The sequence below is a fragment of the Anarrhichthys ocellatus genome, unplaced genomic scaffold, assembly GCF_004355925.1.
Source record: "Anarrhichthys ocellatus isolate YVR2014 unplaced genomic scaffold, GSC_Weel_1.0 scaffold10, whole genome shotgun sequence".
Taxonomy (NCBI): domain Eukaryota; kingdom Metazoa; phylum Chordata; class Actinopteri; order Perciformes; family Anarhichadidae; genus Anarrhichthys; species Anarrhichthys ocellatus.
Window position 1 is genome coordinate 8,622,163 of NW_022280040.1, and position 16,334 is coordinate 8,638,496.

General features: G+C 41.6%; 1 protein-coding gene across 2 annotated transcripts in view; it reads right to left on the bottom strand.

The window, feature by feature from the left end:
- The window catches only part of gpr158a (G protein-coupled receptor 158a), a 61,089-nt gene that overhangs the window by 42,993 nt on the left and 1,762 nt on the right, over nt 1-16,334 (bottom strand). For both annotated transcript variants that reach the window (XM_031849854.1, XM_031849855.1), the window contains exon 2: nt 5,781-5,886. In XM_031849854.1, coding sequence (XP_031705714.1) covers nt 5,781-5,886 — 106 coding nt within the window. The remainder of the gene's footprint in view (nt 1-5,780; nt 5,887-16,334) is intronic.

Below are 16,334 nucleotides of genomic sequence, written 5' to 3' on the forward strand. Positions count from 1 at the left end.
TATAATACATAACTAAAACTAATAATGCCAATAAAACTTTTAATCTGACTACGGGACTGTAGAAATTATTTTTCAGGATGGTTCCAGGAGGGTTGTAAAAAGGTTTGTCTCGAGCCTTGCTGTCTTAGTTCTTAGGTCAGACTTTTAAAAAATCATAAAGAAATTGCAACCGGTGCATCTCTCTCTGTTATATATTATATAGTGGTCATGGTTGGGACTTGGGAAAGGCTCTAGGGAAAGAATGTAGGTCAATATAATGTCCTTACAAGTGACAACAACATGTGAGAGAGAGAGAGAGAGACAGAAGGTGAGAGCAGACAAAGCAGGAGGGTAGCAGCAGTTGTGTTAACACTGATGGTGTTATTAATTCAGCAGCACGAGGTACGCAGCGGAGAAATCAGCGTGTGATTGAGACGATAGCCGGCTGGGCCGGGACAACCTTGTGAACCAAGGTCAAGATGTAACAGTGATTTAACAGACAGAGCGCGAAGATCCACTTCAGCTTTTCAACAACAGAGAGAGCAAAAATAAACCAGGCATGCTGGTGAGTGTACAAAACACCCACGACCATGAAAAGTCCCCGGCCACGCGGTGGTTTGCGGCCATATGGGTCGCAAGTCTTGGTGCTAGAATGAGTGAAATTTCAAATGTAATTCTTGGCAGGAGAGTTTGAATCCAAAATGTCAGATGCATTCTGGAAAGTGAATATGTACTTTAGTAAGTTATGAACGGCTAAAAGAAGAGGCAGAGAATGAAGACAAATATGAAGAAGAGGACATTAAGTTACTGGATTCCAGATGATGTGAACTTGATGGCAAAATGTTGAACGAACAAGACTAAGAGTTTACAGCCATGCCAGCGGCTCTCTGTGGCAACATTAGGCTAAATGCTAACCCAAAATAACGAGGCTACCGTGCTGATGTTTAGCAGGTGTACCATAGGTGTTTAGCAGGTGTAATGTGTACCATCATAGTTTGCCGTGTGTGTGTCTGCACTAAACAAAAAGAACAGCTGGTGCTGGTGAGGATATTATGAGTTGAGCAGATATTTGGTCATAAACCGAAGTATTGCCCAAACTGAAATGTTAACCTCATAATGTCTCTGTAAAAGTCATGTAAGTTATTATGATTCATCTTGAAGGGGACAAGAATGTGTGGTGCAAAGAGTTTCATTCAGAACCACAAACGTCAACCTCAAGGTGGCGCTACAGGAAAAGTCAGAGTCTCATCCTCGGATTCATCCTCTGGGGACCATGAATGTTTGCACAAAATCCCATGGCAATCCGTCAAATAGTTGCTGAGATATTTCAGTGAGGACCAGAGTGGTGGACTGAAATGACCATCCCCCGAGCCTCACTGGTACCATTACTGAAGCAGGTACGAGCCAGACCTCACAGCAGCAGTGGTCTACAAATCAGCTCAGGCGAACCTGGTTACTGTGACTGATTCAAAAAAATCTATGTATTGAGTTTTTAGATTGGAAACTCAAAATCCAGATATTATGTCAAAGACAAATTTTTTTACATCCCATAAATAATCCAAATCAAACATCGGTGAGGTGCACAATACGTTTCTGTTTTTATGGTCAAACTCTGAAGCTTTGTCGTCGTTCTCAGTTTATAAATGTTCATTTCTAACCAGCGGCCCTCAACAGGAAACAGTGCAGAGTCAGGAGTCCTCGCCGTGACGGCTGAAGTAATCATTCAGGTTATAGTGTCACGGTCCCCCGAGGGGGCCGCACCAATTGTTCTGAGCAATAAGCTAATTGATTGAAACATTCATCATCGTCCAACAGCCGCGTTCTCGTGTGAAAGCTGCCCCCCAGGGCGGCAAAGTCCGGGACTTTTGAAGAACGGTGAAACACACTAATGGAAGTGCCATTAGTGAGAGATGAGAGGTAGGGCGAAAAACGTCAGCCTCATAACAGCATGTATACACCTTTTCAACAGGAAATTAGGTAGAGCTTGTAGTTTGAAAAATCTATGGGCTCCATGCTTGGCTATGTAATGATTCATAGCTTCACCATGATTGGCATACATCAGAGCTGTACTGTGTCATTAATCAAAGAAAATACAATGTTTGCTCTTGGCTTAATACATGCGGCGAGTGGTCTGCAGTCAGTTTATGATAAAATTGATTGCTTTGTATATATACTTTATTGTCAGCAGCGTTGGCATATTCTGCTTGATTGTCTACATTGTGTGCAAGTTCCTGTAATTTGATGGCGATAAATGTGGTGCCTATTTTCAAAAACAACTGATTTACAGCAATATGGAAATGGTATATAGTTTTGTTTTTTCTATAAAGTTACATTATCTACACTGCAACATTTTATCAAGTCATGTCTGTCTGTCTGTCTGCCCGTCTATCTATCCATCCATCCATCCATCTATCTCCCTTTCAAGCTTGTAAGCACTAACTGATACACACTGTGGTACAACTCTCCGATCGATCCCCCGACCAATCGTTATCAGCGGAATAAACAGTCGTCAACTCATGATACTTTCTCTTTCTCATAATTTAAATACTTACAATGTTGTAATAGTTAATCCTAACCAGAGCACCGTTGAGTTGGGATATCGTTTTATAGCTCAATTGGGGCACCATTGGTGAAAATAAGTAGGGTGAAATCCATCAGTGCAGAAAGAAACAAGGACAACTGTTGGATTTTAAAACAGCACTTCCTTCAAATAACCATAGGCTTCTGACACCGTTGGGTTATTGTATTTTACTTGTCGACAGTCGGAGCCTCATTTTGTTTTTCCTCTCTCTGCTCGCCTGGTGAATCAGTCATCCGGAGCATCTGCCTCCGTCTGAGTTTGGGCTGCCGTGCATGCTTGGCTGGGCAAACAGCAGCTTGAGAGGCAGGATGTGAGGCGAGGCCAGGGAGCCGGCCGGCCGGCTGGAAACCGCTGCATTTTGTCAAATCCAATTGCTGGAATGGTGGCACTTAAAAGGCAAGCAGGAGAACAACAGTCGATATGTGATGAAAGGATCTCACAGACGTTAAAGGACAATTCCTGTCAGAGTCTTCCATGCAAAACAGAATGTGGAGTCCACATTATGAGTGGAAGTAAAGAGCATCCGAGAGGGGGGGGATTGGAAATGTGACTACGTCAATGAAACACTTAAGTAAATGAACTGCTCCAACACCAACTAAACCAACTGCTTTGTTTCCAATAAAAGAAAGGAAATACTCCACTAACGTGGATCTATAGCCACCTGAAGTGATTGTCTGTTTTATTCAAATGGCCCCAAAGAAACCCATTAAACAACACATTGCTGCACATGTAGAGGGAATACCTGCATGAGGAGAAAAATACAGCAATAACACAAAATGAATCCCTGTTTGCAAATACTGGGGCATCCCTCACAAAAATGTATTTAAAAAAAAAAAACACATTACCACACACACACACACACACACACACTGCCCTACAAGACTTGATTACACTGCAGTCGTGCTTTCTATTCATAGCTGGAAAGACATCAGCCTCGTGCACTTTAGGACCGGGAAGATATGTATGAAGCTCTAACAGATAGCTTGACTATGAGGACACAAACAAGTGGCGCAATACACATTGACATGTGACAACAAGGTGGTTAAAATCACTGCTCTTGTGGGATTCACGTCCATGTATTCCTTCTTCTATACCTCTCTGTATCTGTGTTGTATCTAGAGCAGATATGACGATAATGAGGAAGTCACATCCTGCAACAACAAGCAATGACCACAACAGCTTTCATTATTCGGCTGTAAGTAAGCATACTCCTGGCACACTTCTGCACTGTAAGCACACAGAGATCATTATTTTGCTAACCCAGCAAAAATCTATACCAGCAACAATGTATTTCTCTCCTAGCAGCCACCCAACACACACACACACACACACACACACACACACACATGCACACTATGTCAAATGTCTCTGGCATTAACTGTCCACGGAAAGGTGGAAGTACTCAGACAAAGAGAGTGATTAATTATTCAAAGAGGCTCACTGCAATCCATTACATCACATGCATTATGAAGGAGTCCGGTTTGCAGCATCTTGTCGAGATCTATTGCTCTTAATGATGAGACTGAACCGGCAGGTAAGAGGCATCGACCAGAAGGCTAGCCGCTACCTAGACGACAGCTCTCTGCAAACCAAAGGTTACTATGAAAGCAGGCAGAAAGAATTAATGAACTGTGATTAAAACATACAGTTTTAATCATGCATGCTGTCAACTGGAATGTAAAAAGACATCATTGGTTGCGATGCTAACTGCTGGCGTAAGTTGAAGAGCTTAGTTTCTCTCTGCTGTTTACACTGAATTAAATAAGGATATTTTCTAGGAATACATATCTGTAAAAGCGGCTATGAGTAATATTTCTGTATTAACAATGGAACAAATGACTACTTGTATATGAAAGGGGTCACCGACTGCAGCTTCCCTTAAGTGTTTTAGCATCTTTTAGAAAATCGTGTGATTTTACGCTCTGCAATGTTACTGTTTTGATTCACTGAAGCCGCTCTCACACTAAACTGCCCGGTAACGAGCAGCAAATAAACAAAGTGAGCTACTCACTGGTGAACATAGTGGAACGTTTAGCAGTTAAAGAGCCGAGTGTTCTCTCGGGGGGGTTGGTGGAGACCAAAAATAGAGCTAAAAGAGAGACAATATTGGACTTAAAGTCATGACCAAAAACACGACTCTAAATGAGTGATAATGTTGCTCCCTAACTGCAGGTTGTGGAAATGAGCTGTTTGCTAACTAAATAAGTGTTGTACTGATTAGCCCTTTGTTTCAACTGCCCCCAAGTAAACAAAGGCCAAATATAAATGCAGAAATATTTTTGACTTGCAAGTAATTTTGCTACATGTTTCTCTTATTAATGTTTTGTTGCTGCTGTTTGCATTCCTCCTGATGCAAACTAAAAATAAAAGCACCATTGTTTGTTTGTTTTGTTTTGTTTGCCATGTTTGCTTTGTGTAGCAAATGAGCTACAACTGCATTTCATTCTGTCACCCTGTGTTGCATGATGACAATAAATGATCCTTGAATCCTTGAATAACTTGCTAATCGGTTACGATCTATTCCAGCTCGCATTGATGAAAATAAACAAAAAAGAACGACAGCTCTCCAATTTGAAATGGAGGATGTGGATAGATGACATCGTCTTAAAAATAGCAGAGCACGGAGAGTTTTTTCATCTTGTCCAAGAGCTCTGCCCACATGTTCCACGGCCTTGAGACGAGCTATTTTTCATCAGCATATATATGGCCGGGCTATTCTTTCCTCTGCCAAGGCTGAGCATGTTTCCAACTCTCCATCTCCATCATCACTTAACTTTTTTAATTAAATATATATTTCTTCTTGACCATGTAAACTGACTTTTGAGATTTGGAACAAATTCCTTATCTCTGTTAGTTGTCCAAAAATAATATTTGTCATATTGGGCCCATCTGTCCACGTAGTTTCACACTAAGTGCTAACTGCAGAACATTGATCTGCTTTGGGAAAAAGTCAAACTAATACATGCTTTTCTTATCTTAAAGGAGATGTTTCAAACAGACATTTTCATGCACCGAATTGTAAAACAACCTCTAGTGTTTAGTTCGGTGGTTGTAACAGTATCATTAAAGAGGAATTAATTGCTATCCATCACGCGATGTACAGATTTAGCGCTTTTCCATTTATTGCCTCGTTGAGATGTGACTGAATGCGTGTACGTTACAGTTCAGTTCTCCAGAGCGAATCAATCTTCTGTCTGATCCGCCCGTTCGGCACACTCACCTCCATAGTGGTCAAGTTGCATCGATGGGTTCCAGCAAACCATCCGTCAGTAGAGCACTGGTCGATATCAACATCCTGCAGATTAATGTCCACTCGCACCACGCCCCTGCAAGACAGGAGGACACCATTAACCCGAGCTGTTGAAGGATTAGCAGTGTCAGTGCACAGTGAGGAAGACTGCACTATTACAGGTTGGATCCACTGAAAGTTTAGGAACATTTAAATATTGTCCAGGTTCAGTAGGATGTTAGATCACAGCCCGGGAACACGAGAGCACTTGCTAGTGTAGAGAATTCACACTATGAACATTTATTATTTACCATTTAAAATTGTCTTGTGTTCAAACATGCATGAGGTTGCGTAATTAACAGAGAATAGTAAATAAACAAATCCTCATATTTATCAAATCATAAGATGGTAAGTAATAATATACAATAGCCTGTGAATAATTGATAATTGATTAATCAGAACGTATTTCTCTCCCTTACATAATAATAGTACATTAGCTGCCTTTGATACTGGTGACCCTGGCCCTGGTAAACTGTATAAAATCATCAATTCAACCATAATATCCCCCTTCTACAACTCCTAGCGTTAGCAATTAGTAGAATTAGTGCTGATTTACTAATGGAACGTGTGCGAACCATTTAAATACAGAAATTAAGCCAGATAGTTCACCCACAGAACTGGAGAATCATCACGTTTTTAAGTTTTCTTCAGTATCAAAGTAATCCAGTGATTGATGTCTGTACACCCATGATTTAAACTGCAGATAAGAACTGCTAATAGATTATTCAGCATACTTATTATGGAGGCAGTTTGTCAAAATAACAGCAAACTAACTGACTCGATGGCTGCATTGCACTTTCTGTTTGTATTGAGGACGGGGATTTTCGGGGGCTGTGTCACACTTTGAAAACCCTTAACTTTTCATGTACATAAATGGAGAGTTAGTTATGGATAACATTTTTCAAACCACACACAAAACATACCGGGCTATTATGCAAATTCAGAAAAGAATATGTACTACTGATTGACTGCTTTTGGGAATCAATCCCCTCTCTTCCTGCTCAGCTGAAACTCATATTGACAGTGAGGCGATAAAGTGTCAATAGATCACTTAACACAACAAAACACTCAGCAACGGTCGCTTGAAAGACTCGAGTCTTTGGTCGATTCCGGCCAGCTGAGCCGGGCAGGAACTTCTGGCGGGGATGCTGAGGATTTACACTTACTTAGCTGCTTAAAGCTCTATGAAGAGAAGCTCAGCAGCTCTGATACTGAAGGTCAGTCCTCTCTGATTTTGACTCACTGGTGGGGCGTATGTCTTTTCTATCTGACAGCTGCAGCACACAGATATATATATATAGAAGGAAAAACAAGCAACTTTATAACTGTTTAATTCTACACGTAAACTTTACATCTCGGACATGTGCAGTTCAGCAGGAAGCTCTTAACTGTCTCTTGGTGACAACAGGCTTTTCCCTCCTGGCAAGGTGCTGTTAAAAAAATCTGTACTGACTTTAAACTTTGAGGAGGACATGCTGAAGAGTTATAGCTCTGCCGGGTAAGTGTAATGACACAAAAAAGAGGCATTTCACAAACACATGCAAGACATTTGCATAGAGAACAACTGGCACAAAAAGGAGAAAAACTAGATGTTCTCAAGTAGTTTTCAACAGAAATCCCCAAATAAAAATGGATCAGTATGAATAAAATACACAACTCGTCCAAAGCGAACACCTGAAACCGTGTTTTAATCTGTTCAGTCAGGCAAAACCTGGAGCCGCCTCACCGACAATAAACCAGTGACTGACTTTGTAATAACCTTTAACTGCCGTGATGCTTGTGTGAACATCGACATCCACATTATTCTTTTAGAGGATTAACAGATAGCAAAGATAAAAGCAGAGTGCAGACACTGACTTTGGTCTTCCAATTTCTAGCCTGAGCTACAGAAAGGATGAATGACTGATTTCACCTTTAGAGTAAGTGTGTGTGTGTGTGTGTGTGTGTGTGTGTGTGTGTGTGTGAGGGTGTTTCTACCAGTGATCACTGGCTAGTACGGCTTTTATTAGAATGCTTGATTTGTATTATTACTCAGGTGGCAACCTCCGGTTCTGCCGAGTGAAGCCAATGCGGAAGTGTCTCTCTACTGGCCAGCAGGGGGCGCCTCCTTTCGTTGCAAATAAAAAAGCATATTGTACAGAAGTCTATGAGACAATGACTCTACTTCTTCAAAACAGCATGATGTTCATTTAGCACATTATTGTCCCATTTAAAGTAAAATAGACGATAAAGCAGAGTACGCTTTAGGGCGGGGCTACCTTGTGACTGACAGGCCGCTACCCTACAAGTATACTTCCGTTCACTGGTTGCAAAAAAACAAAGATGGCGACGGCCAAAACGCCAAACTCGAGGCTTCAAAACTGCAGTCCACTAACCAATGGGTGATGTCACAACGACTACGTCCACTTCCTACATACAGTCTATGTTATTAACACATTTTGGCCCCAGCGCCATTTTGTTAAAGCGAGATATAAATGGAGAATGCAATGCCACCTGTTCTTAAACCACTTTCTACTCTCCTTGCAGTTTTGATGAATGAGTAAATGTATTGTGCAATAGGTGTTCAGGGAATGATACAATCCTTTGTTTTTATATCATAATACTCTGAGTAGGTCTGCCAGCCACTTGTAAAATAATAAGGAGCTGTGCTGCAGATGCATCGAAGCAAACATCAAAATACAAGAAAAACATGTCACAGTATGTGGCATGAGGATTAAATAGTTGTTATAGAGTTAAACATGTCATGAGCTGCTGTCTAGTCGCCTTATTTACAGTGTCAGTGGTCTGTTTTAGAGAGGAAAACATTGAACAGCCAGATCACTGTGTTATTTGCACATATCAGCACACCTCTGAGGGAGCGTATTGTTACTGGCAAACGATTTCTGGTAATTTGCTTAAACAAATGTATTCAGCTAATTCTGACACAAGTAAACGAGACGGATGAGATTACAGGACTGAGATTAAGACCCTGATCGTTTCATTTGATATCGAGCCTCAGTGATTACATATTCCCAAACACATTTGCAATTAATCAAATTACCACAAACCAACAGACACTCAATCTTTGATGGTCTAGGGGCCTCGGGTAAAGTGCCCGCTTTGCTTTCTCCAATTGACAATCAAGGCTTGAGTATTATCACTTATCAGCGGGGTACGTAAAAGCTCTGTGGTGCAAACAAGCAAAAACTGGAAATTCAATCACGCGGATAACAAATGTGAACCAAAATAAATATGTTATCTGTGGTTATACAACTAATAGCTGATTTATTGGGTAGCGCTGACATCTCACTATGTCAAAAAATATCTTCAATCCTTTTTAAATATTGACAACAGAGCTATTCATATTCAAACCATGACACAACAATCACTGACAACACAGAGAGGCCAATATTCTCTCTGTCTGTCCAGCTTTGACTTACGAACAACACACACACACATGAGTAGTGCTGGTGTGGCCTGCTCTCCAGGTGTAGGAGCTGGTTCACTATAACCAGCTCCCTGTGGACACCTGGCGAGTGCAACGCTCTCATTGCTTCTTGTACTTCTGTTATTAATAACTGCTGCTCCGGTCCCGCCTTGGGGGGAAACTGACCTCGCTTTTTTTTTTGTTTTTCCCCCCCACTGCACCGCTGGTTGTTTTGCTGAGAAATTACCTCCGTTTCAATTCTCCTGTATGTAATAAGTGTTGGAAAGAGTCCACTGAATCACACGCAGCACAAGAACAGGATGCAGGAGCCGTCAAAATGTATGTTTCACTGGCAGCTCAAGCATTAACATTTATTTGGGTTTTGCTTGTTAAATTGAGAGTCTTATAAAAAATAATAAAATAGCCTGTTTTCTCCCTTTATTTCCACTCACAATCTTCCGCTTCCAGCCAAAGTGGACATATAGCGTATAAAATAGAACTGTGGGGCTGGATGTCCACTGAAGATGCGTTCAGAAAGCACAAAAGACGGGGTCATAATTATAGAGCGGGAACGGGGAAAGTGAAGCAGAAGCATCATGGTGGCCATCAAGGCCCTCGGGCATAAAGACGGGATTATCACAGAGAGCCGGAGATAGTGGTGCCCCAGGAAACAGAGTGCTCTCTCCTTTCATCCCCCATTCTTTGTGGGTCTAAAAGGCCAGGACAGTAAAAAGAGGAGCGTCCCACCAGCATGGGCTCTGGTCTTTCTGACACACCAGTCAGACTGTGCTAATGTTAGCCCCGGCATTATGAAGCTGACTGTAGATATATCTGGGTAATTGCTTACGGGCTACAAAAGGATATTCACCGAAACATTCTCGCAATGAAGGCCCCCATGTCCAACCCTTTGTTACAAGTCAGTCTCTGATGTATTCCTGAATGAATACTGAATGTATTATACTATGAGCTGAATGTCTATATTCAGGCCCAGAAAATGGACTCTGATTCCTTTTGCCCATTTTAGCCATTCTGTGCAGAACCGTGGTTGAAGTCTGAACTGATCAGAGCACAGAAGACACATTCATACGATTCTTGTCATAGTTCATTTCATAGTAAAGCCATTGCTCTTCACAGAGATGTGGTAAAACCAGCGCAGTGGATAAAGACTAATACCAGATTAAGCGCTGCATAAGAATCTATTCTATTAGCAGCTATTATTAGCTGTCTCTCAGTGGGGACTGCAGTGTGATAACATGAGGCTTATATGACCAAGCTAATCACTTTAGTGCTCAATTAATTTATTAAATAAAAACATTATGGTTAAACCTAACATGGTGAAAACTGTACAGCTCCTCCACTTTAAAAACAGATACAAATATAGGCATTTCTTATATATTTTTTCCATATTTTCTATTGTATTTGTTTCTCTATTATGTCGCTTGACTTTTACTGTTTTGTATTTATCATTATGCACCAAATCACAAAGACAAATTCCTTGTGTAAGCCTAACGTTACTTGGCAGTAAAACTGTTTCTGATCCTGTAAATGATTAGCTAACAATAGCAACCACCTGTGTTCACCTCACCCTGTCACTTCATGGTGAGGACAGGACTCCTAAGCTAAAGTTATGCTAGCTGCTGATAGCTGCTGACCAAGCTGTTGGCAGGGTTGCCAGATTGGATCGATAGAAATGAACAGTAGCACAATAGAGAGCCCGTTTTCACTCATATGAACAGAAGCTTATTTTATCACTGAGCTATGACAGAATAATAATGGAATGGGAAAAGTTTCAATTAAGTCGTAATATGCTGGAATGACATTTAGTTTTGACAGTCATCAAGTTATTGATCATTGCTGGTGGAGCTGAGAGGATTTAGTGCCCTGTAAATCAAAATCTTAACCCGGCAACAGGCTGGCTTCTTAATCCTTTTCTATTTCTACACATATTATTAACACAGAAGATGTGACATGTGCATGTTACAGCTTGTAAAATAACTTTTGGCAGTTTTTCAGTGAGCATTTGCATTTTTCAAGTAACCTGTCCAACACTTGTAAACGTTCTATTAAACTTCACAAACAAAATTAGATTTAATACTTTTTTCTACTTTTCTGGAGCATTTTCTTTCTTTTCTTTCATTACAGATGTGACTTTTCCCTCTGTTTACTTTTGTCAAATGCATTGTGGGTCAAATTGTACAGCAAACCACACGTCAAAATAACCAGCTCAATGGTGAAGTGTGTGGGATTTAGCGGCATCTAGTGGTGAGGTTGCAGATTGCAACCAACTGAAACTTCTCCCATGTGCCAAGCGTGTACTGCGACGTAAAAATAAGACTGGCCCCCTCTCGAGCCAGTGTTTGGTTTGTCCACTCTGGGCTACTGTAACTTGGCAGCAGGCTCCATGAAGACGACCCGCTTCCTAGGTATAAACGCCTCATTCTAAGGTGACACGATAATTATTATTTACCGGTGATTATACACTAAAGAAAAAGTACTTTCTGCTAATATACCCCCCTCAATGCTACACACTGTTCCTTTAAGTATGTGCTCTAACTTTTGCAATGTTAACACACTATTGAAATCCTGTTTATAGTTAGTATGCTGTATGGAAAAGATGATTCGTAACGTTACATCTTTCAATGAAAGAATTGTCCGAAAATCTATTTTAGGACTGTGTGGCATATTCTAATCTGTGAATCTTGAACACAGATTATTTTTTTCTATAATGTTGTCTATATTTGCACAGGCCTGAAGAGCATCTGCATGTTTCTTCTGAAGCGGGTGAATTAAGCTCCGATGTCTGCAGTTACACTGACTGTGTGCAGATAAATAATAATATAAAGGAGAACATGGAAGGCCGGCACAAGCTTAAACATGATCCTTTAGCTTCTCCGTGTAGCCGGAAGACTTGCACGCCCAGATGAACTTGCATGCACATTTCTCCTGCCCCAGAGTGTCTTGACAAGAACACATTGCTGTCCTTTTAGAAGGGCACAGTTCGTGCATTATGTCATGGAACGATCACAATGCAGGAACCGTGCAGCCCTCCCGAGGAAAAAAAAAATGCCTGTTATGTGATGGAAATGCATTAAGCTGACAGGACGAGCAGAAGCTAATGTGAGTGTAGCCGCCGGGCACGATGCTGCTTGTCTACCAGCGTTTCAGTGCGACCCGGGTCATTTTATTGAGTCCTGTCGCCGGTAATCAAAAAAAAGACACAGGGCCCGAGGCGAAGCTGCTGTCCCAGAAAGGGAATAACAGAGTTGTTTTATTTTTTATTTTGAGAGCCGGCACTTCTGGACTCTTGACACTCTTGTCATTAGAAGCACTCCTCTGAAGACCGAACACCACGTCGCTGCTGACAAAAGAAAACCTGACAGTCTGACTGTAGCTGGTGACAATTCACTTCAGAATGAAACAGTTTGATTCTGAATGAAAACTAATTATGGCTTTCAATAAACGGCACTTTATCCTCGTTATTTTAAGCCTCATCGGCCCATAAAACGTCCTTAAAATTGGTAACTTCATCATACAGGTCACACAACAAGCAATATTGAACTAATCAACACTATTCTGAAACAGAGTTCATAGACAAGCTGCATGTTAAAGCTGCATTCAAATTCTATACTCTGTGTTTAAACTCAAAATCATACAGTAATGCTGACAGCTGTAGGATTAGATGAAACTGTTAAGACCACTCTGTGGAAATATTATAGTAAGACACTTAATGTACAAAAGGAAAAAGGGATATTCGCCAAATTAAATAAATATTAAATGGCTTAAACCTGCAAAATGGTGTTTAACTTGTCCTTTTTCCTTATGTGCTTTCCTGCTTTATAACTGTTATATATTTATAATGAGACATCTACTGTAAAAAAGTATTTCCTGTATTTTCCTTACTTAAAACCTGAAATTAGCTAAATTCCTTTTCCTACAGAACAAATCCCTCTGTAGTCCATTCTGATGCGTCCTTATTATAATCTGCACTCCAGATTAGATAAGGATAAACCTACAGTAACGATATTACAGACTTAAATCCTTCGAGAGGCAACCAAATTACATCACCGCAACAGTGTAGAAAATCACGGAGATTATCCCGTACTTAGCAGTATTATTATTAAAACAATATCTCCTCACAGCGAGCCAGAAGGGCCGGTGGTTTGGATGTTCTGTAGCGTTGACATTTACTGGCTGAGGGCGTCGTATTGACAGGCTGCCTCGCTCAGCAGCGGAGTCCCAGTGACATCAGCAATGGGGGCGGGTGGGGGGGACACTTTAGGATCTTTAACCCCCGCTTGCTTCAGGTTTCACTCAGTGGTGCACTCAGGATCTCAGCGTTCTCACATCTTTATCGGGTGAGAAATACTTAGCTCAGAGTCTCCACTAATTTTTCTTCTCCCTCTCTCTCTCTCTCTCTCTCTCCTGCTCTCTCTTTCATCTCAGCTTAATGTCATATATTATGGTGTTTAGCCTTGGGTATTGTGGGGTTTCCTTCCTATTTGTTTCTGGATGGTGTCCATGGAAGCAGATGCTGCCTGCTCCTCCTGCAACTCGAGGCTTCCCCACCCTGTCAGAGGGCCGGGCGTCCCACAGCAGTCAGGCTGTCCAGGCTTTAGCTGCTTGTGCAGCTAAATGGAGGCGTTAAGCCAAGCGTAAACGAAGACTATCCTGCTATCTAATTAGAAACCTATTTGGCCTTTGGAGAAATGTGCAGAAAAATAAATATCTGTACAGTTGTTTTACTTTTTAGATAGTTTCAACCAGTCGGCCTGATCATATTGCTGCTTCAGCCTCAAAGCAATTAAGGTCTGTGTTGTGAAAGGTGAGTTTGAAGTACAGTGTGTTCACCTAACACACACACCACCTCCCTCTCTTCCTCTTCTGTGCATTCCCACTTTGTAGGTTTTTTTGCATTTGTGTGTCTGTGTGCTGTTACGCGTTTGCGTCTGAAGTTTAGAGTGATCTGCCAATTAGGATGGTTCGGAGCATCCCGAGAAATGTCTCAACCTCCAACAATGACACACACACACACAGGGTTACACACTGCAGGCTTGACAACAGCCAGACCTCTGTGTGTGGTCTAAGCTGCCTCCCCTGTGCCTCCAGTGCAGCCGAAGAGGCAGACGGGAAGAAAGGAGTCGAAGTGTGAGAGGTGCGATTTCTTGCACCTCCACGGAAAACAAACAGGCCGATCTATCGCAAACACATGTCCACACACTCCCGGTCTAATAAAAGGTTGCACGAGTTGTTTAGCACCTGCGCGTTCGACAAACAAACGGGACACACACAAAAACAGCCCCACATTCTTTTTTTTGATCTATTTCCATATGCCGAACACATAAAAACAAGTCACGATGCTTCTTACATCATTACTCCAAACAGGAAGTGACTGAAGCATTAAAAAGGCTGGAATCAAGATGGCCCATGCAGGGTCGGTGTTCTACATCTTTCATTATTAATTCATTGTTGTATTGATTGTGTATTCATCTGGAGGGGAAGCGGAGGAGAGCTGATGTCTGAGGCGGCTATATTATCCATCCCCTCCTCTCCAGTTTCTTATCTGGCATTGTGCTGAAGCACAGGGAGGATGAGCCGCCCGCTACTTAGATATGAGCGTCTGAGAGATGGCTGTTGAGAAGCAACAAAAGGATGCGTGGCAAAAAGGAAGTTTATTTGTGGCCTGAAATATTCAAGCTATGATTAGCTCGATTTAACTAAAATGCATTCTCAATTACGTTTGACCAAAAACGTATTCCTCCAGAGAGAGAGTTAGCTAAGAAATGAATGCCTGTACTCTACACTTAGCAAAAATACTGCAAACAGCAAGACCGGCTCAGTTTATTGTCTACAAAAACAAATGTGTCGAAATGACAAATTGTGGTTTTACTGGAGATTATGTGACAAACTATTTCTTGGCTGCTTCCCTCTGCCTCCAGTCTTTATGCTAAGCTAACTGGCGTCTGGTGGTTGCTTCATATCTAACATACAAACATGAGAATGTTATAACAAACAGTTGTTTTTATATATGAGCCTATAGCATATAGAGCATATAGAGTTTACTGGTGTGTTATGCATGATACCTTTTCTTTCTGAGAGTTAGACTAGAAGATCGACACCGCACTCAATGAAAATATGAAGCGCCAACTAGCAGCTCTGTTAGCATAGCTTAGCATGAAGCCTGGAGACGGGAGAAAAATGTTGAATGGTTTCCGTTCCGCATTGGTCTAAATTGTTATCAAGCAATCCATTAGATCTACAATAATCCCCAACTGCAGTAATGCTGCTAGGAGTCATAAATAAAGTGTGATAATGTGGAAATGTCCCTTTTTTGATTGCGGCTGCACTCGACTTTTCCCCCCCATGTAAAGAAAACATATTCATGAATGGATGTTGCTCTCGTGCTCCTTGAAGCACAGCGGGATGTTTCTCTCAGTGCGGCTGAACAGACCACGCTCTCCGGGGACATTAAACAATACCAAACGCCCACGCATGTCACACCTTCCATCTAATGATGGGGGGGGGGGACGACGACAACAAAACGGCTTCTTTGGCCATGGAAGCATCTCTAACACAATTACTTGGAAAAATCAAACCAAATATCAAAGAATTTAGCTTCACAAACAGACTGGAGTTGTGACTGGTCATCAGCTGCGTGTACCGGCTACTATCAGATTGCTTCAGTCGACTTTAGACTAAGTGTGACGCTGCTCTGAGAGGCTTTAGTCCCCACCAGGTAGCTATTAGAAGCCTATAATCACTGCAGGTTTTGACTCATTTGCAATCCGTGCCTGCCATGTGAGCGACTCCAGTGTATCAATTAAAGATTCATCAAAGGCAGTACACAATGATCTGGATTAAATATTCATTGGGGAAGATGTTGGATCATATATGGAGCTTTAACACTTCACTGTACGTTTATATCAGGACCGGTGGCGGCATAAACGTGGCACATTACACAAGCAGGCTGCAGCGAGGGTGGCTTCAGGACACCCAAACATCAGACGTATATTTCATCATTTCTTCATCTGCTGAGCACGACGTGTCTCTCATCTCATGATGACATTTCACAGCCCCCCCCC